Source organism: Rhinoderma darwinii, chromosome 1 (assembly GCF_050947455.1).
Source record: "Rhinoderma darwinii isolate aRhiDar2 chromosome 1, aRhiDar2.hap1, whole genome shotgun sequence".
Lineage (NCBI taxonomy): Eukaryota > Metazoa > Chordata > Amphibia > Anura > Rhinodermatidae > Rhinoderma > Rhinoderma darwinii.
Window position 1 is genome coordinate 207,657,206 of NC_134687.1, and position 23,030 is coordinate 207,680,235.

The following is a 23,030-nucleotide window of genomic DNA, read 5'->3' on the forward strand; positions in this document are numbered from 1 at the left end:
TATTTTGAGATGTTTTTGACTCTGCGTGTGAACATACCCTAAGGCTAAGTTCACACGGAGTATTTTGACGAGTTTCTTGACGCGGAAACCGCGCCAAAAAGCTTGTCAAAAATGGCCCGAAAATGCCTCCCGTCGATTTCAATGGGAGGCGGGGGCGGTTTTCTCCTGCGAGCAGTAAAACCGGCTCGCGGGAGAAAGAAGCGACATGCCCTATCTTAGGACGTTTCCGCCTCTGACCTCCCATTGACTTCAATGGGAGGCAGAGAAGGCGTATTTCGTGGCGTTTTATGCCTGCAGCGCCCAATGGCCGCTGGCGAAAATCGGTGTACAGGGAGAGGAAAATCTGCCTCAAACTTCCAAACGGAATTTTGAGGCAGATATTCCTCCTGCAAAAAAACTCAGTGTGAACATAGCCTTAAGGTGTGTCAGGCAGAAAGGAACTGCTTTTAGACTCTCTCATAGTCACAGTATAGGATTTGTCCAGCAGAGGTCACTGTTTCTTCTGTGTCGCGCTATACATGTCTATCTGCCCGCAACCCTCTCTCTGCTGCTGTTTGTGGAGTCACCGGAGATACAGTACTTCCTGTCTTTACTATAACGCGTTACTTCTTCTAGTGTGAACGCCTCTATAGTTTGTCTACACCTGAAAGATGTAACTGAACAGACGTGTCCCATGGCGGCGCAGCGAGCTATAGGTTGCCCAAAGTGAGCGGTTACCATGGCTGGGGAGAGCACCAGAGCTCTCGTGTCTGGGTTTGTTTTTGGCGCCCTCGCCTTCCAGCATGTGAACTCCGGCTCGGACTCGGTGAGTATAGCAGACTGTAAGCATCCGGCTCCTGTGACAGTCACACGGCCTTATACAGCATGACGATGGGACACTGAGTGAATGAGAGGTGGTGACCATAAATAACAAGGGCGCCATACTGCCCAGCTGCCGGCTTTTACAGATCATCATTGGTGTTCCAGTGTACTTTTCGCTATGGTTTGATGTCAGGGTGCCATGCTATCCTCTGACATGTCTCCATAAGTGCTGAAGAGGTGCCCTGGACCGCTTCTAATACCAGACCTCTGTCTTGTCCGTAGCGCCAGAAGATAGCTAAATCCATGGAGGTATGGGCATGACCTACTCTGCTGACAGGTTGTCACCCCAGCGGTCTGCTATGAGCACTATGCCAGTCCAGTCTTTAGGTTGGGTTCACACAGGCGCCCTTGGTCTGTAGAAACACAATTTATGGATTAAAAAAAAATCTTTCTTCAAAGTCCTATGTACAACTAACTGTCCGAGATGCTGATCTGCTAATGCTGCAGGAGCCACTTCCCTTCAGTGCCCTGGTGAGGGAAGGATGCCAGGGGCACAGGTATAGGCTCTCGCCGTATGACAAGCACTTATTATAACCAATCAGTGCTCCCATGTAAGAAAAAGTCGATGATTGAAGACAGCGAGTGTCAGGAGGCAGAATTATATATATATATATATATATATATATGAGCTGGTGGACCCTATTACATATACATGGAGGTGTGATCGAGCCAGCTCTGCATTGAGAACTGAAACGTGTACTAGCTTTTATACCCGGTGTTGCTCGGGAGGTTGAACTACGGTATAGATGGCGTCCGTCAGAGCGCAATGCGCATGCGTCAGACACCGGCGCCATGTTGCACGAGAACACCAAAAGCCTGCCCACCTGTGCACAACGCGCCAGGGCCGCTCCACATCGCGGCCCTCTGTGCATGCCTAATGCGACAGCCGGGGGCAGGACCAAGCACCACACCTCCCGTACCCAGTGCGCATGCGCCGGGGCCGACACCAGGAGAAACACGGCGCGGCTCCCCGCACATGCGCAGTACGACGGGCGCCAGACGCCTCAAGTCCAATAACAGAGGAACGATGCAGCTCCAGGGAAAGTAAATGTGTGTAGTGGTGTATGCGATAACCGCAATGTGTGCCCCGCTTATAATAATAATAAATGGTACATAAGAAGTGTGTGTTATTAGAGGTTGGAAAGGATAGAAATAATCCATAACCATCAATATTATGTAGGAATAAAGACAACTTCCCCCTTGGCACATCCTGTTAGTATGATCCATTTTAAACCAATAAAAAAATCGGGCTACAAACAAACTTTCGAAAATATATATAAGATTCGCTGCCGATTTTCTGGGCGGAATATCCGGAGCGGATTACAATAGCAGCAAAGTGAATGTGGTTTTTAACAAATCTCATCCACACGCTGTGGAAAAAACTTGCACAGAACATGTGCTGTAATTGACCTGCGGTATGTGGATTGGCTGCGCGTTTGTTTGAAGAACTTTGCCATAGAGTTCAATGAGGAAGTCAAATTCTGCAAGAAATGCCATTGTTTGTGGAATTAATTATTCTGTAAATTCACAGCAAGTTCCGCAGGTTAAAAAATAGAAAAGCTTAAAGTGTAGCTAAACATTCGTCAGACTTCTGACATGTCATAGTGACATGTCAGAAGTTTGGATTGGTGGGGGTCCGAGCACGGAGACCCCCACCAATCGCTAGAACGAAGCAGCTGAAGTGTTCGTGTGAGAGCTCAGCTGCTTCGTGTCTGTTTGGCTTTTTCCGGAAAGCTGATGTATCGGAGTACGGGCTCACAGACTTTTATATTGAGTCCGTACACCGATACATTTATTTCCGGAAAAAGCCGAACAGACACGAAGCAGCTGAGCGCTCACATGAACACTTCAGCTGCTTCATTCTAGAGATTGGTGGGGGTCTCAGTGCTCAGACCCCCAACAATCCAAACTTCTGACATGTGACTATGACACGTCAGAAGTTTGTCAACCGTTTAGCTACACTTTAAGCCTATACTTCTTGCGGCGCTGCCATACCAAAGCGTCCCTTCTCTTCCAGCTGCTTTGTGCCCAGGTAACCCCTGCAGCGATCACGTTATGAAATGTGGCAATGCTAAGAGGATCTAGGCCTTTTTTTTTTTTTTTATTAATTTATTTTTTTTGCACCAAATTTTACTTTTTCAGGACCAAGGTCATTTTGGCCCTTGAGGACCAGCCCCATTTTTTCAAATCTGACATGTGTAATTTTATGTGGTAAGAACTCTGGAATGCTTTTGCCTATCCAAGCGATTCTGAGATTGTTTTCTCGTGACAGAATGTACTTTATGTTAGTGGAAAAATTTGGTCAATAAATTCATTGCTTATTTGTGAAAAACACTAAAATTTAAAGAAAGTTTGCAAAAATTATGATTTTTCTCATTTTAAATGTATCTACTTGTAAGACAGATAGTAATACCACACAAAATTGTTGCTAATTAACATCCCCCATATGTCTGCTTTATATTTGCATCGTTTTTTGAACATCATTTAATTTTTCTAGGATATTACAAGGCTTAGAACTGTAGCAGCAATTTCTGACAATTTCAAAAGGCTATTTTTCAAGGACCCGTTCAGATCTGAAGTTTTCAGGGCCTTATGTATTAGAAAGACCCCATAATTCACCCCATTTTACAAACTGCCACCCGCATTTTCGGGCAGTGCTCCCATACAAAGTATGGGAGCACGGCCCGCAAAATGCAAAATAACGGTCATGTTCCATAATTTTCGGAACATTTCTACGGCATGGACACCCATCCGTAGCGCTACGCAAAGGTGTCCGTGTTCAATGAACGTGAATGGGTCCATTTTTGCGGTCCACAAAAACTGAGTTTTTTTTTACGATCGTGTGCGTGGGGCCTAAGGGCTTTTTTTTTGCGGGACGTGTTGTAGTTTTTATTGCTACTGTTTTGGAGTACATGCGACTTGTTGATCACTTTTTATTCTGTATTTTGGGAGGGGTGATGACCAAAAAAAATAGTGATGCTGGCATTGTTTTTAAAAAAAAAATTTGCGGTGTTCACGGTGTGGGAAAAATAATATTATAGTTTTATAGTTTGGGTTGTTACGAACGCGGTGATACCAAATATGTGTACTTTTTTAACGTTTTCATTTTTTTCCTATAATAGACTTATTATAGGAAAAAAGTATTTTTTGTTTTTACACTTTTATGAAACATTTTTATGTATTTTTTTTTACTTTTAGACCTGCAGCACTGATGGCTGCTATAATACATTACACTACCTAGGTAGTGTAACGTGTTATAAACGGTCAGTGTGACGCTGAGAGTCACACTGACAGGAGTCCTATGAGGACTAGCCTCCGGCTGGTCCTCATAAGCTTCCGTGCATGGCAGACCCGGAGGCCGTTGTATGGCCTCCGGTTTTGCCATGCAACCGACGGCAGCACCCGCAATTGGTCCCAGGAAAGTTTGTCGCTACAACAAACTTTCCCTGCGATCACATGATCGGGACCTGATCGGGCAATTAAAGTAATGATTGTCCATCTCACAACTACAGTGAGGAAGACGCTGGTCCAACGCTGAAACGCGTAGCCTGACCTTATTTCATTAAATTATCTTATCTACACTTGAGTTGTTTCTCATGTGTAGCGGGGCCTCCAATAGTCCCTATATATTTTTCTCTTTTTAATTTTGCACAACTACAGATGCATCATTCTGAACGGCATGGTCAGAGAGTAGTGGGGTACATTCTTGAACACCTGCCTAGGCACCATGGGAGCTTTTCATAGGCCCCTGCATGAAATCTCCATGGCGGTGCGCAACATTCACTTATTTGACTACACTGGTGCACAATTTGCGACACGTGAACCCTTTTTAACAGACTTGGTATAATGTTTTTATGTCTTCTTTGCACAGGAAGGAATTCTCCTCGGAGTTGTCAGGGGAGAAGCAAAGGATAGCATCACTGATTCCCAGATGAGTGATGTGCAAGTGGTTTACACAATCGGTATGTTCAACATATTGGGACCAGTCTGCCTTTCAGCATTCTGTTGGCTCTATCGTGATGTTTCAATGGCACTTTATATCCAACATTCTTTTGTGTCCGGTGCAGCTGCTTGTGGTCTAGGTTTAGACGTTTTGATATGGGTTGTTTTAAGGGTATAATTTTGGGGTACATATAGGTTCGTTTTTTTTTGTTTTTGTAATGACGTTCACAAATCACTGTAAATACCATGTTCTCTTTATTGTACAGTTTTTTTTAAATTATAGGGAGACCACACAGTTGTAATTTTTGTTTATATATGAGCTGCAGAAACTAATGGGGCAGATTGCGGGGAAACAAAGGCACGTAGTGACATAAGAAAGGCTCTGGAATCAGGTGAAAGGCAGGAATCAAGTTATGGTGGCAATTTAACTTTTTAGGGGAAAAAATGCAGCATTCAGAGAGTCTTACATTTTGTAACTTTGGACAAGAAATATTAACCCCTTCCCGACATTTGACGTATCCATACGCCAAAGACGGGTAGAGGAAGTATGGAATGGGCTCACGGAGTGAACCCGTTTTATACGATGCTGGTCTCGGCTGTATGTTACAGCCGACACTTCAGAGCAACTCGTTAAATTCCGCGGTCAATAGCGACCGCAGCATTTAAATCGTTAGAAAGAGGGGATGACCACCTCTAACAGCTCATCGCGCCGCAACGCGATCCCAGGGGGGAGGGGGGGTGGCTGCCTGGGGGCCTAATGAAGGCCCCCAGGTCCGACATCTTTGTGCTTAATAGAAGACTGTCAGGCTCATGATATACTGCAATACATCAGTATTGCAGTATATTGTGCAAGCGATCTAACGATCGCTGGTTGAAGTCCCCTAGGGGCACTAATAAAAAAAGTAAAAATGAGTAAAATAAAGTTGTTTTCCCCCTACAGCATAGTTAAAAAAATAAATAAATAAACATTATTGGTATCGCCGCATCCGAACTATTATAATATATCATTATTTAACCCGCACGGAGTATGCCTTAAAAAAAAAAAAAAATTTAAGTGCCAGAATCGCTCTTTTTTTTTTTTTTTGGTCCCCTCTCCCACAAAAAAATAAATAAAAAGTGATGAAAACGTCGCATGTACACCAAAACGGTATCATTAAAAACTACTTCTTATCCTGCAAAAAATAAGCCCTCATATCACTTAATCGATGCAAAAATAAAAAAGTTTGGCGACACAAAATAAATTTTCTTTTTTACATTTAGGTTTTTTGTAAAAGTAGTAAAATATAGAAATGATATATATATTTGGTATCACCGTAATTGTATTGACCCACAGAATAAAGTTAACATGTTTTAATTTCACGGTGAATTCCGTAAAAATGACGCGCAAAAAACAATGGCGGAATCGCTGTTTTTTTTTTTCATTTTCTACCCCACGAATATTTTTTTCCCCGTTTCCTAGTACATTATATGGCACAATAAATGGTGCTAAGAAAAACTACAACTCGTCCCGCAAAAATAAAGCCCTCCTAGGACTATATCGACGGAAAAATTAAAAAGGTATGGCTTTTGGAAGGTGGGGAGGAAAAAAAACGAAAATGAAAACCTGAAAAAGGGCTGCGGCGGGAAGGGGTTAAGTTGGAAGCATTTACACAACTTACATGATAGCGGTGTGCAGTAGAAGTAGTTCTAGGAACGATGGTGTGTTCTTTTGCGACAGTGGTGTGACTTTCTGCCTGCATGCTTGAGCAATACTTAAAGGAACACAAGCCTACTATTCAATCTCATAGGTGAGAAAGTGTTAATACAGTAGACCTTTTCTTTTTTTTGTAGTGAAAATCTAGACCAATGTAATTTGTAGGTTAGGATTTATATTACATGGCCATTAAATGATAGCAGAGAAACCATGGTATGAGCAGAAACTCATGTATGTTTATGGCAAAATGAGTAAGTAAAAAAGGAACAGCGTGTTGTAGAAGTGCTAATTTTTAAGGGAAATACACTATGTGGACAAAAGTATTGGGACACCTACCAGGAGCTTTTATAATACCCCTTTCTAAATCCACAGGCATTAATATGGAGTTGGTCCCCTCCCCTTTTGCAACTTAAACAACTTCCACTCTTCTGGGAAGGTATGTTTGTGGGAACTTTTGCCTAGTCCTCCGGTAGAGCATTTGTGAGATCAGACACTCGTGTCTTTTTTCAACCGTACAAACTATGTAACTATGTGACACTGATGTTAGACAAGAGAGCCTGGCTCATGATCTCTGTTCTAGTTCATCCCAAAGGTGTTTAATGGGGTTGAGGTCGGGGCTCTGTGTGGGGGGGGGGGGGCGGCAGTCAGTCTTCCACACCAAACTCCCCCCAACCATGCCTTTACGAGCCTTGCTTTGTGCACTGGGGCACAGTCATGCTGGAACAGAAAATGGTCTTCTCCAAACTGTTCCTACAAAGTTGGATGTATAGAATTGTCCAAAATGTCTTGGTGTTCTTAAGCATGAAGGGGAATCTGTCACCATGTCTATGCTGCCCTATCTGAGGGCAGCATAAAGTAGTGCCAGAGACCCTGATCCCAATGCTGTATTATTACTCGCTTTTCAGGGTTCAGTAGTTTTTAGATAAACAGGGATTTTGTGAAAACGGCTAAATATTACAAAGTAAATTATACATCGCTGGACTCCGACTCTGGCACTACTTTCTGCTGCCCTCAGGGCAGCATAAACCTAGTGACAGATTTTCTTTGAGATTTTCCTTCACTGGAACTAAGGTGCCTAGGCCAACTCCTGAATAACAACCCCATAGCATTATCCCACCTCCATCAAACTTTACAGTTGGCACCATGCAGTCAGGCAGGTAACGCTCTACTGGCATTCGCCAAACCAACACTTGTCCATCAGACTGCCAGATAGAGAAGCGTGATTCATCACTTCACCGAACACCTTTCCACTGCTCCGGAGTCTAGTGGTGGCGTGCTTTACACCACTCCATCCGACTATTGCCATTGTGCTTTGTGATTAAAGGGGTTATCCTGGGACCAAAAATTGCTTTGCATTCATATTTTTATGTAAAAAGTCACTTATTAATATAATTAAAAACTTGGTACTAAATGGTGCTGTTCAAACCCGGTGAACTGTTCCCGGAAGTCCTGGGGCTTTTCTAATGTTGATGACGCGCCGACACGTCCACACGTGACTGAGGGCTTGCTTTCTGTGCAGTTCGTGACTGAGTGTTATCAATGTCATGACCGCAAGGGGCTGTCACACTGCCTATTGCTGGAGTCCCCGAGCAGCGAATCAGCTAGTGCTTTGCTCGGGACTCCAGCACTACTCCCGACATTTGGTCAGTGACTTCAGGGGTTTCCTATATCTGGAGTTTCCGAGCAGAGCATCAGCTGATGCTCGGGGACTCCGGTACTGCTGTCGCCGACATCACTGTCCGTATATCGACAGTGACTTCAGGGGTTTCCTATAGCTGGAGTTCCGGAGCAGAGCATCAGCGGATGCTCTGCCCGGGGACTCCAGCACTGCTGCCAACGTCACTATCCATGCCAAGAGGCTCCCGTGCACAGTGTTTTTGCTGCTGATAATGGCAGAGGAGGTTTGGAACTCTAAAGTTGATCTGCTGACTTAATAACTGCAATGTACGAATGCGCCTCAGCACTCCGCAACCCCGCTTTGTAACTTAACGTGGTTGAGTTGCTATGGTTACTAAACGCTTCCACTTTGCCATAATACCATTCAGTTAATCGTGGAATTTCATGAACGGACTTGTTGCAACGGTGGCGTCTTATTACAGTACCACGCTGCAATTCAGTGAGCTCTTTAGAACGACCCATTCTTTCACAACTGTTTGTACAGGCAGACTGCACGGGTAGGTGCTTACATTTTTACACCTGTGGCAATGGGACTGAATGAAATACCTGAATTCAATGATTAAATGGGTTTTCCTCCAAGTTATTTAAAAAAAATTGGCCACGGTAGGCGGAATGCAAAAAAAGAACTATTTCTCAACTTACGGATCCCCGCACTGGCCTCAGCGCTCCTGTGCTGTATACCCACGGAGACCAGTGATTGGCTGCAGTTATCACGTGAGCATACGGGCACATCATAGCTGCAGCTGTCAAAACACAGCGGTGGAAAGTAACGGAGCGGAGGCGCTGGAACGACGGGGATCCATGAGTTGAGCAATGGCTCTTTCTTTTTTGCATCCCTTCTTCATTGGCCAATTTTTAAATAACTCAGAAAACCCCTTTTAAGAGTTGTGTCCCAATACTTTTGTCCATAGAGTATCTTAGAATGCTAGCTCTATTGACATGTTAACAATATGCATTCGCTATGCTTTCATTTTTTGCTATCCATAGTACAGTATATCTATTTTGTATCTATGGTAGAATAACAAAACATACATTCCTGAAGCGGGGAGGGCATATTGTATGTTTTTTTCACTAAAGTGCATCCTTTTCATTTGTTATGTAAACTTTTCTTGTTGTAACTCAATTTATATTTTAATCCCACAGATATCCAAAGAAATCTACCTTTTTATCATCTGTGCAGGTTTGTGAATGCAGTATCTGCTTATTAATTAACAGTATGATGATGCGACCACTCTTGGCAGAAAGCTTCTTGTTATTGCATTGATCTCCACTAATAGATCTCTTTCCAAGAGGAGCACACAACTGCCGTTATCTAGTCACCATGGTGATTTTCTAGAAAACCTGGGAACAGGGTTTTGATCACCCCCTGTACTACTAGGTATTAGTTATCTTCTGTCTACTTTTTTTTAAACTACTTTGTGATATCATTTATATGGGATTTCCACCTTTAGTGGCATGTCCGATGGAGGGTCCATAAGCTGGGCACTCAGTAAAGCAAACTCTTTGGTGCTTGTTAGATTTCTGTAATTGTGAATCTCTGACAGACATACTAGAAGACAGCTAAAGGTAGAATTCCCCTTTAAGAAGCCAGTCTATTTAAACTCAACCGTTTATATGAACTGATACAGGAATAAAGTTCTGCATGTCTAATGGTATATAAATATGTATAGGTTTTACAGTGGAGTGGGTGAATTGAACACGCTTGCATTACAGAAGCTACTTGCTGGCCAAGAAAAGGTAACCAACCCAAAGTCAGGCATGAACTAATATACACAGATTTATAACATTTTCTTATTCCAAGACATCTAGCCAGTATAAAGCTTACTCTGTTCTATTTAAGAGTATTCCCATCTTAGACACTTCTAGCATTTCCACAGGATATACCATAAACGTCTGATAGATGCAGGTCCCAGTTCTGCCACCCGTACCATTCCTGAAGACTGGGTCCCCCGGCGGCCGTCTCATTCAGGCGGAGAGATGGCCGGAATTCTGGAAACAGCTGAGCTCGCTGTGCTATGCTGTTTCCGTAACGCCCATTCTCTTCCATGGGAGTGCCGGAAACAGCGCAGCACTGTTTCTGTAATCACAGGCACCTCTCCACTGAGCCTCTGTCTGGATGTGACAACCAGCGGCCGCCACACCCCATTCTCCCAAAGCTGGGAGCCGCATCTATCAGACGTTTATGGCATATCCTGTGGATATGCCATAATTGTCTGAGTTGGGAAGAACCCTTTTACACAAGAAAGCCAACTCGGTGATCAGCTGATCCCGGTTGCCCATGCATTTTCCCTGCAGTGGAGTATTCTATGTTGTGCCATTTAAATGAATGGCTAACCATGTGATAGGTGGCTGGGCCGAGTCCACCAAAACAAGAGCCAAAGTAAATGTCGTAAGATATTCGAAAGCATTTTTGAAAATGTGTCTTCCAGAAATGTCTTCTGCAGCGTCTCATTTTTGTTGTGGTGTTGAATGACCATTTACCAAGGCATGTGGGGCAAGACATAAATTGAATGGTTACCATTTTTGCTAAGAATCCTATAGATCCTCCACCCCAAGGTTCTGTTCCCATCACATTTGGGCCATAGGCCTTCTGATAATTGTTAAATATATGGTAATAAAAAGGATTGGTTCTGACCAAAGGAAATCTGCTCTGTGGGATGTAACGGTTCTCGTTTTATTCTTAAAAATAAGCGGAATACTATGATTGTGGGAAATATCTTCTTGAGTATTCACCTTTCACCATGAGCTTTGGAAATGTTCTACATGTGAGAGGGGGGTGATTCTTTTCTGCCATGTCCAGCCAAGTTATACTAAGAAGTGGCATTCTAATGTATATGCAATAAGGGTTAGGTAAAGTATTTATTCACTTATATTATACCTAAAGTAGCTTGAAGCTTGCAATTAATTTTACATTTTCTTGTCCATTTAGGCTCTGTTCACATCAGAGTCTGGGTTTCTGTTACTTTTGATGGATAGAATAGTGCCTCATGCAGCGCTACCATTGCCATAAAAATGGCAGAACCCAAATGGACCACGTTATAAGTCATTGGGGTCCGTTTGGCTTCATTTTAAGACTAATTCACCACATGCCAGTCTGCACAGATATTGCTTTTGTTGGACCCAAATATAGCACTTAAAGCTACCCTAGATGGTGTGCTACCCTGTAGTTTATCATGACAGGTTATTTATAAGATATAATAAAAAATAAAAACTCTTTAAAAGAAATACAAGTGTTTAGATCAGAACAAATTGTTTCATAATCATAACGGTTTGTGAGTTGCTCCTCTAATTGTTAATGAATTTACTTTTCTTGGTGGTCACAGGATGTGATTGGATGGTATCGATTTCGCCATAACAGTGAACAGAACATGAGTTTCAGGGAGAGGATTTTGCATCATAACCTTCAGACTTACCTGTCTAATCCCGAACTTGTTTTCCTATTGGTCACATCACAGTCTACAACAGAAACAAAATCTACTCATCTCATGGAGTACGCTTTACATAAACCTCAAGATAGGTAAGTATATCCGTAGTATTGGTCAATAAAAATGTCACTGCTTCTAAAACAGAAATCTATATTAAAGAGCAACTCCGGTAAGAGTTGATATTATTGGAGAGGTTGCCGTGATTAGCTATGTCTACACTGAAAATGAGCACCCAATTGATCAGGGCATTGTGGGAGGTCCCATCTACTGGACCCCTGTGCATGTGACCGAAGATGTTATTGTGGGAGTTCCCTTTTATCATAAGTTGCTGTAATTAAAGACGCTCTGTCACCACAATATAAGTTCCCTATCTTGTACATAATGTGATAGGCACTGTAATGTAGATTACAGCAGTGTTTTTTGTTTAGAAAAACGATAATTTTTTACGGAGCTTTATGCTAATGACATTCTTAATAGACAACTGGGCGTGCTTTACTTTTTGACCAAGTGGGCGTTATGGAGAGACGTGTATGACGCTGACCAATCAGTGTCATACACTTCTCCATTCATTTAGTCAGCACATCGTGATCTTACTAGATCACTATTTGCAGCCACATACACACACATTAATGTTAATGTGCTGTAAATCCCACACAAACGTTACCGAAGTGTCAGGATTGTGAACAGACATCACGTCCCAGCTGGAGGTGATGTCTATTAACCCTAAAGGACACTTCAGTAACGTGTGTGTGTGTGTCTGCACATAGTGATCTAGTAAGATCACTGTGTGCTGTGTAAATGAATGGAGAGAAGTGTATGACGCTGATTGGTCAGCGTCATACACTTCTCTCCACAACGCCCACTTGGCCATATAGTAAAACATGCCCAGTTGTCTTAAGAAACTCATTAGCATAAAGTTAAAATAGGTCATAAATCCGTCAAAAATGATCGGTTTTCTAAATAAAAAACACTGGTGTAATCTACATTACAGCCCCGATCACATCATGTAGAAGATAGGCCACCTATAATGTGGTGACAGAGCCTCTTTAAGTAGTGCTATCTTGGTAGCTACGGTACGTACTATAACATTTGTGTTTAATGATTTTGCCTTTTATATTTAAAAATGAAACAGTTCATTAAAACATTTTAGGTAAGTTCACACGCGGCAGATTTGTTTCAGAGATTTCTGCATTGTCCTAAATGGGGTTTGCAGAAATGTATGTACACTCTCGGGAAACGGCCCCATTCAGATGTATGGAACAGATTTTCAGTTAAAAATATTTCAATAAATCTGCCACATGTGAACATACCCTATGTTTTCCAGGATGACCTTATTATTATTATCACAGTCTTTTTCAGAAAGTGCCTCTAATAATTGCCAACTTAGGGTTGTCCGAACAACAGGGATACAGCACTTTATTTGGCTCCTGTGTCTCTGCTGGATTTAACCATGCAGTTACAAATCACAGGTAAGCAGAGGAACCTGATCTTAGATTATTTGAAAAGAACCAATGATAAGATTGTCATAAACATGTCTCACAGGACAAGTAGAGCAATGGCCAGGTGATTCCACACACGGTATTACACCTCCAAAAGTAATTAATGGTAACAAATAGAAACTCCAAAAAGTCATGTATATACAAAAAAGGACGATTCATATATAAAAATCTCAAATTGTATAACATCTCAGAAAAATTACTATAAAATACATAGGAGATCCCAACAAGATTTACTGTATATCTACGCGGAGCAAACCGATATAAGTATATCACCGCAATACATGCATTACAGATATCTGTGAAGATCACTGTAATATATAGTATTAGTTACACATTCATATGGATATGGGATACACTCTGTAGGGCATATAAAACAGCCATATATACAAAGTGCAAGGGTTTGCATTTCACGTCCAACAAAATCTTCAAAGTGTAGAAAAAGGTATAAGTATTCCCAAAATAGAAGGGCACAGAAAGTATTGCTGCAAGCGCAGTTTCTAACCAGAAAAGAGTCGACATGCATGCGACAGAATGCTGAATCCACTACCACTGTCAAAATTCCTAAAAGCTGGACATCTAAAGATAATTGCTACATAGGTACCCTAGACAAAGTGACTTGCGCATTGGTAAAGCGTGGCCTGTGTGCCCAAAATAGCGCCCCGATGTGGGTTTCGCGTAGCTTTTTCAAGTAAGGTTGTGACTGATCGTTCATCAATTCTGTGTTAAGGCCTGTGTGGTGATCATAAAAAATCCTGCAGTTATTATCCAGAATGAATGTTCCAGCTATTTTTTCTTTAACTGGTTGCCGACACAGGACGAGAATGCTAGTCCTGAGCGGCGAGTACTTTGCGCATTAGGATGAGCGTTCTCGTCCTGTGTGACAGCCGTCTGTGCGCGCGATTGAGAGCGGGGCAACGGCTGTAATACATAGCCACGGCTCCGCTCTAACAGCGGAGAGAAGAGACACATCCTCTCTCCGCCTTTAATCCCTTGAATGCCGCGATGAAAGCTGATTGCGGCGTTCAAGGAGGGGGGACTGCACATTGATCACGTCACAGAAGATAACTGTGACAGGATTAAAGCCCATAACTTGTATGGTCAAACAGGCCAGGGTCCATTGAAGGACCCCAGGGCTGTCTGACCATATTTCCTGTCGTTAGGGCATACTTAGGTATGCCCTAACAACTGCCTGTGTACGATCAGTAACAGGCTAATGTACTGGCATATAGATCTATGCCAGTACATTACAGTTACAAAATCAAAATGATAAATCCCTTTATGGGATTAAAATAAAAAGTTAAATGAATGTAAAAAAAATTAATGATAAAGTTAAAAAATACACAAATACATATTTTAAAGTTTATTATAAAAGTCCCAAAACATGAAATAAGACACATTTGGTATCGCCACGACTGTAACAACCTGTACAACAAATGTATTACATTATTTATGATCGGTGTATGGTGTAAAAAAAATAATAAATATATATATATATATATATATATATATATATATATACTGCAGCGGAACTGCTTTTTTTCTGCATTTTCACCAAAATAAAAATTTATAGAAATTAAATGATGTATTTGTACCAAAATGGTACCTACATAAAGTACAACTCGTCCCGCAAAAAACAAAGTCTCATACAACATCGTACAAAAAATAAAAAAGTTATGAGCGTCGGGATGCAAAGCGGGAAATATAAAAAAGTTATTCTGTCCTCAAGGCCAAAATTGTCCGTGTCCTTAAGGGGTTAATCTATTTATAGGCTAGCATTCTTTGCCCTTATTATACTACTGATTGAACGTGGGATAATTTCTGTATTTGAACAGATCAGAATTTTTTCATGAAGATGGCACTTTAAAGGAAGTTAATAAAATCACCGCTATGTGTACAAGTCTTCAAGAGGAACTGAAGGTACGGTAATGTATGAATAGATTTTTCAAAGGCTTTTTTTTTTTTGGGCCCCGTTATTTATTAGATGCGCAAATGTTCAACTACTAGGCCGGGATAACAGTGGGAAACCGATACGCAGGAGTTTATCACCGCTGCACAAAAAAATAGGTATGTTTGACATGTAGTATTTGCGCTGATTTAGAGCAGATCAATGGTTTTATTTTAAATAGTTTTAGGCAATACGCATTACAATATAACATGGTTGTCCACTGAAGTTATTAAAAAGATACTGCACCTGGAACAGCCTGTGATTGCAAAAGAGCAGCAATGTGTTAATGAGAATCTCATCCATTCCCCAACATTTCACATATAGCTGAACATGGAAGTTCTATGTGCGCATCTTCTTAGGACTTTTTGTGAGCTTTAACATACAGAAAATGCAACTAACAGGGCGGACAAATTTATTAAGAGGTAAAAGCCTCCTAATAAATGTGTTGCATCTTTGATCCGTGCCTTGCGCCACTATTATGGCCCAACAACCACGGCCACGCACTATACTTCTCACCCCAGCCTCCTCTTATCCCTTCTCCTTCCTTATTCCAGAGCTGCTCAAACAAGGACCTGACACCAAGCAGCATCAGGGCCTTGTATGCGACGCAGCACATAAACGTGATCAATGCTGTGTCGCAAACAAGGTCCTTGAAAAAGACTCCAGCGGGGTCGAAACGTAGCTTTTGCCTTTTGTATATTTGGGATGTGTTAATAAACACAACTTTTTGCCACATGGATGCAGTCAAGTTTTTTCACCATTTAAGGAATGTCCAGACGGGATTTATAGATATGTAATTTGCATCCCTTTTGCTTTTGAGTGGGGAGTTCCTGATGCAGTGGGTGCTGTGGAAATCTTTTCTATATAGCATACAACATCCTGCCGCTGCCCGGCATCAGGTCCTTGTATGAGTGGTGCTGGCATGATGGAGCTGAACGGAAGCGATAAAGGGTAGTCTGTCAAACGGGGGTGGCTTTAAGGTAGGGACCCAGATTGGGCCTCTACTTTGCTACGCCCTGTTGAGTGAAATCTATGCCAGCTAGGAGCTTTGTGGAGACTTCCACAATAATTTACTGGCATAAATTCGGAAAAATTTGTATTATTACTATACACAGCTGACATGCCGCTGCGATGGCTGTTACCGCCGATCGCAGCCATTTAACCCCTTCAATGCAGCTGTCAATGACGTCCGCCGCATTGAAGTGGTTGACAGAGGGAGGGAGCTCCCTCTGTAACCCCCGGGCCCCCCCGCGATGGATCGCGGGTGGCGATTGTTGCTATGGCAACCAGGAAGCCATTACTAGGCTTCCTGGTTACCAAGGTACGGTAGCCTATTAGGTCCTGCCCGAGGCAGGACCTAATACGCTAACTGTCAAATGAAGAATGACAGTTGCGATGCACTGCACTACATAAGTAGTGCAGTGCATCGTACCGGGGATCAGAAGATCAGGTCTTCAAGTCCCCAGGTCAGTGTAAAAGAGAAAGTAAAAAATGTGAAAGAAAAATAAATAAAAGTTAATAAATAATAAAAACAACACTTGCCCTGTTTCCCTGATCAACTCCTTTATTATTAGAAAAAAAATGAAAATATGAAAAAAAACTATACATAATAGGTATCGCGCGTTCGGAACGGCCTGATCTATAAAAATATCACATTATTTTTACCGCACGGTGAACACCGTAAAAATTTTTAATAAAAAACAATGACAGCATTTTATTTTTTTGTCATCTTGTCTCAAAATTTTTTTTGTAAAAAGTGATCAAAAAGTTGCAAGTAACGCAAAATGGTACCAATAGAAACTACAGTTCGTCACGCATAACACAAGCCATCCCGCAGCGATATCAACGAAAAAATAAAAAAGTTTATGGCTGTCAGAAAATGGCGACACTAAAACATGATTTTTTTTAGAAAAGAGTATTTTTATTGTGGGAACGCAGTGAAACGTAAAAAAAACGATATAAATTTGGTGTCGCTGTAATCGTATCACCCCGCAGAATAAAGTGAACATGTTGTTTATACTGCACGGTGAACACTGTAAAAAAGAAACGTGCTGGCTGTTTTTTGGGTTCCTCATCTCCAAAAAAATGGAATAAATAGTGATAAAAAAAATCACATGTCCCCCAAAATGGAACCAATAAAAATTACAGCTCATTCCACAAAAAACGCGCCCTCACACACGCCCTTACGGAAAAATAACACGTTATGACTCTCAAAACGCAATGATGCGAAATGATTCTAAATGGCGGCCCAGACTCATTTTTAGGTCCAGTAGAATTTCACTAAATACCCCACATCGTAATTTGCTGGACCCCACAGGTGAACCCCGTAGATGCAGCGGAGATTAGGAAACTTTAGAGCCTTGTGCGGCTTATAGGGCTAATGAAGAAGTCAAAGATTAGGCAACACGGCCTGTGCATAAAGGATTGGTTCAAAGCGTACCACACCAATCCATGGATTATTCATTCACCCCATTATTACATCATCCTATTATGTATGACCTGTTGCACTCCGCCCAGTTTACATATGCCCTGATGTACTCCGCCCAGCTCACATATGCCCTGATGTACTCCGCCCAGCTCACATATGCCCTGATGTACTCCGCCCAGCTCACATATGCCCTGATGTACTCCGCCCAGCTCACATATGCCCTGATGTACTCCGCCCAGCTCACATATACCCTGATGTACTCCGCCCAGCTTACATATACCCTGATGTACTCCGCCCAGCTTACATATACCCTGTTGCACTCCGCCCAGCTTACATATACCCTGTTGCACTCCGCCCAGCTTACATATAGCCTGATGTACCCGCACATATTACATATACCCTGATGTACTCCTCACAGCTTACATATACCCTGATGTACTCCGCCCAGCTTACATATACCCTGATGAACTATGCCCAGCTTACATATACCTTGATGTACTCCGCCCAGCTTACATATACCCTGATGTACTCGGGCACAGCTTACATATAGCCTGATGTACCCGCACATATTACATATACCCTGATGTACTCCTCACATTACATATACCCTGATGTACTCCGCCCACCTTACATATACCCTGATGTACTCCGCCCAGATTACATATACCCTGATGTACTCCGCCCACCTTACATATACCCTGATGTACTCCGCCCACCCTACATATACCCTGATGTACTCCGCCCAGATTACATATACCCTGATGTACTCCGCACAGCTTACATTTGCCCCCACATTATAAGCTGAAATACCATTAATACACCAAGCAAAATCTGCGCTTCAAAAGCCAAATGGTGGTCCAACTGAGCCTGGCAGTGTACCCAAACGGCAATTTATGACCACATATGGGGTATTCTGGAGAACCCGCTTAACAATTTATGGGATGTGTGTCTACGGTGGTACAAGCTGAGCACAAGACATTGGGCACTGAAATGGCATTTGTTGAAAACAGCCATTTTCAAACTGCAACATATATGGTTTACTCATTTTTGCAAAACACTTGTGCGGTCAAAATGCTCACTACACCCCTAGATAAATTCTTTGAGGGATCTAGTTTCCAAAACGGGGTAATTTATCGGGGGTTCCACTGTACTGGTACTATAGCTCAATGCAACATGGTGTCAAAAAACGAATCTTATAAAATCTCCACTCCAAATACTAAATGGCGCTCCTTTAGAGTCTTGCTGTATGTCCAAATAGCAGTTTATGACCACATATGGGGTATTTCCGTAATCTGAAGATGTTGCTTTACAAATGTTACGGTGCTTTTTCTCCTTTATTTGTTGAGAAAATGAAACATTTTTAACTAATGCTACGTCTTATTGGAAAATAATGTAATTTTTCATTTTCACTGCCCATTTCTAATAAAATATGAGACACCTGTGGGGTAAAAATTCTCACTACACCCCTAGATGAATTCCCCAATGGGTGTAGTTTGCCAAATGGAGTCACTTTTGGGTAGCTTCCACTGTACTGCTACCTAAGGGGCTTTGCAAAAGCGACATGGCGCAGAAAAACCAATCCAGCAAAATCTGCTCTCCAAAAGCCAAATGTCGCTCCTTCCCTTCTGAGCTCAGATGTGTATACATACAATAGTTTATTACCACATATGGGGTATTTCCATACTCTGGAGAAGTTGCTTTACAAATGTTAGTGATTTTTCTCCTTTATTTCATGAGAAAATGAAACCTTTTTACCTAAAGCTACGTCTTAAGAGGAAAATAATGACGTTTTTCAGGTTTACTGCCCAATTCTAATAATCTATGAAACACCTGGGGGGTCAAAATGCTCACTACACCCCTAGATGAATTCCTCTAGGGGTGTCGTTTCCCAAATGGAGTCACTTTTGGGGGGTTTCCACTGTACTGGTACCTTAGGAGCTTTACAAATGCGACATGGTGCCGAGAAATCAAACCAGCAAAATTTGTACTTCAATAGCTAAATGGCGTGCCTTCCCTTCTGAGTCCTGCCGCTTCCCCAAACAGCCGTTTATGACCACATGTTGGGTATTTCCGTACTCTGGAGAATTTGCTTTACAAATGTTGGGGTGCTTTTCATCATTTATTTGTTGAAAAAATTAAAAATTTTGAGGTAATGCTACATGGTATTGGAAAATAATGTAATTTTTCATTTTCACTGCCCAATTCTAATGAAATCTATGAAACACCTGTAGGGTCAAAATGCTCACTACACCCCTAGATGAATTCCTCAAGGCGTGTAGTTTCCAAAATGGGGTATTTTTTGGGGTGTTTCCTTTGTTTCGGCACCACAAGACCTCTTCTAACCGGACATGGTGCCTGAAATATAATCTAAGAAAAGGAAGGCCCTAAAATCCTCTATGTGCTCCTTTGCTTCTGAGGCCGGTATTTCAGTCCAGTACCGCACTAGGGCCACATGTGGAATATTTCTAAAAACTGCAGAATCAGGGCAATACATATTCAGTTGTGCTTCTCCGGTAAAAACCTTCAGTATTACAGGAAAAATGGATTCAAATGGAATTTCTGCAAAAAAAATGAAATTTGTAAATTTCCCCGCTACTTTCCTTTAATTCCTGTGAAACGCCTAAATGGTTAAAAAAAACTTTCTGAATGCTGTTTTGAATACTTTGAGGGGTGCAGTTTTTAAAGTGGGATGATTTGTGGGGGTTTCTAATATAGAAGGCCCTCAAAGCCACTTGACAACTGAACTGTTCCCTAAAAAAATGGGTTTTTGAAATTTTCTTGAAAATTTGAGAAATTGCTGCTAAACTTATACGCCTTGTAACGTCCTAGAAAAATAAAAGGATGTTCAAAAAATGCCAATCTAAAGTAGACATATTGGAAAAGTTAGCTAGTAACTATTTTGTGTGGTATTACTATCTGTCTTACAAGCAGATACGTTTGAATTTAGAAAATGATAATTTTTTGCACATTTTCTCTAAATTTTGGTGTTTTTCACACACAAATATTGAATATATCGACCAAATTTTTTCACTAACATAAAGTACAATATGTCACGAGAAAACAATCTCAGAATCGCTTGGATGGGTAAAAGCATTCCCGAGTTATTACCACATAAAGTAACACACGTCAGATTTATAAAATGAGGCTCTGTCATTTGGTCTAAAAGTGGCTCAGTCCTGAAGGGGTTCATGCTAATAGGTCGGGCTCACACGTAGGGTAAATACTGAACATTTTCCACAACAGGTTTCGTTGTGGAAAATCCGCAGTATAATACAGTAGCAGCAGACTGGATAATATTTGAACAAGATTTTAGTTTTTTCTATTCTGTTTTCCGCACAGACATCCTGGGTGAAAGACTGCACCACAGTTTGGTGCGGTATTTCGTCCGGAATTCCTTGCAGCCACCAGGACAAATACACAGTACCTTTTATGCAGCGTATCCGCCCTGTGTGAACGTAGCCTATCTGAAATTTTTACTATGTATAAATAGAAAAAAAATAAAAAAACCACAATCATAGTATATTCACAAATTCAGTTCCATGCTGCTTGCTATTGCAATGACAACAGAAGAGGTGGACGATTTCAATGATCGGAAGGGCAGGAACATCACATCACAGATGAGTTTAAGTTGTTTACTTCGTTTTTCCTGGCTCTTTCCATCTCATAGGAAATCCCCCTTAATCCATGCCCAGTGAGGTTTTCAAATACATTTTTTGTTTTGTTACTTCTTACCTGTCCAGGAAACTTGCAGTCGTGTGTCAGAAAGCGAAAGCTCTGTAGAAAAACTTTTACAGCAAGTTGGCCAGCTGAAGAGGCAAATAGCGGAGAAGCGACAGCTTCGTAAAGATGGTAACGTTAAGGTTTTACAAAATTGCAAATTTTGCAGTGGCCATGGTCCTTTTTTTTGTATTCAAATCAATAACTGGAACTACACTGTCCCAGACAGATTGTAAAGAAAATGACATGTAGGTGTCAGAATCTGTAAACGTTTAGGTGTGAAAAGTCCAAATAGCCTAGAATTCACGATGATTTAGTACCTCGTGGTTCTAAGACTTTCAGTGTAATGAATGTCTGCTGTTAATTCCATAGTAAATACATTTCCTATAGCCTCAATGGAAAATGATATTTAATAGCAAATTTTATGAAATTCTGTTCAGTGACAATAGAGCTCTTCTCTTCTGTATATAGTGCAAGCGGAACAAAACATGAAATACTCAAGTACGGTTTTGGTCACATTGTGTTCTATTCAGTATGGGTTCTGATACTTATGTAGCAATAGGGTATACTGCAGCGCTATCCTTGTTTTAAAAAAATAAGATACATACATGAAATCTGATGGACCCACCCCCCCAATATAAGGCTGTGTTCACATCACCGTCTGTTCTGTTGAGGGGGTTCCCCCAGAGGTTTCCGTCGTGTTAGCCCTTCAGCGGAAAGCAAACGGAAACCTCTGCTTCAGTTTCCCTCACTATTGAACTCAAGGGTGACGGAAACCTAGCTAATGGTTTCCATCTGTCACCGTTGTGATGGTCCCATCATTTTGACGGCATCAATAGCGCAGTCGACTGCGGCGCTATTGGTTCAGTCAAGAATAACTGAACCCTGTCAAACTGTGACAGACGGAAACCATTAGCTAGGTTTCCATCACCATTGATATCAATGGTGAGGGAAACAGAAGCTTAAGTTTCCGTTGAGGGGTTAACCTGACGGAAACCGGCAACTGTGATGTGAACAGGCCCTAAGTCTATGCGATCAGTCATAGAAGTCCATGGTTCTATTAAGAACGGAAGTCATGACTAGTATGAATAGAGCCTTAGATTTGCAGCATCTGCTTCAGCAACAGATTTAATAATTTCTTTATTTTAGGGCCGAAGACATCTGAAAGTCCTGAAGAAAATGTATTCCTGTGTCAGGCTTTGCGCAAGTTCTTCCCTCATTCTGCGGTTCTGCAGTCCTCTTCCCTTACTGTGAACGGGGAGACCATACCACGTATCTGTAATGTCAACCATAACCTCTATGACCTGAATAATCTTACCTTAATAATTCAACCGACTGACCTCCCTGAAGTGTCTATACAGAAAGCTGGCAAGAGAAAGAGACCACCGCAGAAAAAGGGCACTTTGTTCAGAGTGAAGACACGAGCAGCCACACAGAGCAACAGCCCAGACGACAAACTATTGTTTAATAGTGGCACAGAAACCGATGATTCCGGGCACCTAAAAATGGATTGGACAGGTTCACAGTCACCAACGTTTTAAGAATATTGTTACAAGTCGCAAGTGGGAGTGTGCAGGTCATGAGATGGAAGCTCATCTGTGTTGTTGCATAGAATTCTGTTTAAATGTAAAAAAAAATATTTAGGATTTGTATTTTTTATTCAGTGCAGCAGTTTTTTTTGCTGCAATACGGTGTAACCATTTTGTTCTGTTTTTAAATAATCCAAATATACTGAAGCGATTTATTTTTCCGGGTTGTGTTCTTGTATTTTCTCTACATAAGTTCATTGTGAGGATGGATATTGTTGGATCGGCTAATAAACTGGTAGTGAAGAAGTTAAAAG

The 23,030-nt window shown here is 41.6% G+C and overlaps 1 protein-coding gene across 2 annotated transcripts; it reads left to right on the top strand.

Moving 5' to 3' along the window:
- The first annotated feature begins 541 nt into the window (after window positions 1-541).
- ABRAXAS1 (abraxas 1, BRCA1 A complex subunit) lies at window positions 542-22,937 on the top strand. Of its 2 annotated transcripts, XM_075861164.1 has the most exons (10): window positions 717-805; window positions 4,733-4,823; window positions 6,869-6,932; window positions 9,317-9,353; window positions 9,844-9,910; window positions 11,497-11,690; window positions 12,948-13,067; window positions 14,930-15,014; window positions 21,211-21,319; window positions 22,337-22,937. In XM_075861164.1, the coding sequence occupies exons 2-10, from the start codon at window positions 4,800-4,802 to the stop codon at window positions 22,726-22,728; spliced, it is 1,092 nt and encodes a 363-aa protein (XP_075717279.1). In that variant the 5' UTR covers window positions 717-805; window positions 4,733-4,799; the 3' UTR covers window positions 22,729-22,937. The 2 variants fall into 2 exon arrangements, with proteins under 2 accessions (XP_075717270.1, XP_075717279.1); XM_075861155.1 differs by lacking the exon at window positions 6,869-6,932 and having other exon boundaries at window positions 542-805.
- The last annotated feature ends 93 nt before the right edge of the window (window positions 22,938-23,030 follow it).

Bases quoted from the DNA above. Each gene is read 5' to 3' on its own strand.
- ABRAXAS1 (XM_075861155.1), top strand. From the start codon at position 719: ATGGCTGGGGAGAGCACCAGAGCTCTCGTGTCTGGGTTTGTTTTTGGC. The intron at 13,068-14,929 runs GTAAGCAGAGGA...GTATTTGAACAG, and splicing joins CATGCAGTTACAAATCACAG to ATCAGAATTTTTTCATGAAG. The intron at 15,015-21,210 runs GTACGGTAATGT...TTACCTGTCCAG, and splicing joins GTCTTCAAGAGGAACTGAAG to GAAACTTGCAGTCGTGTGTC.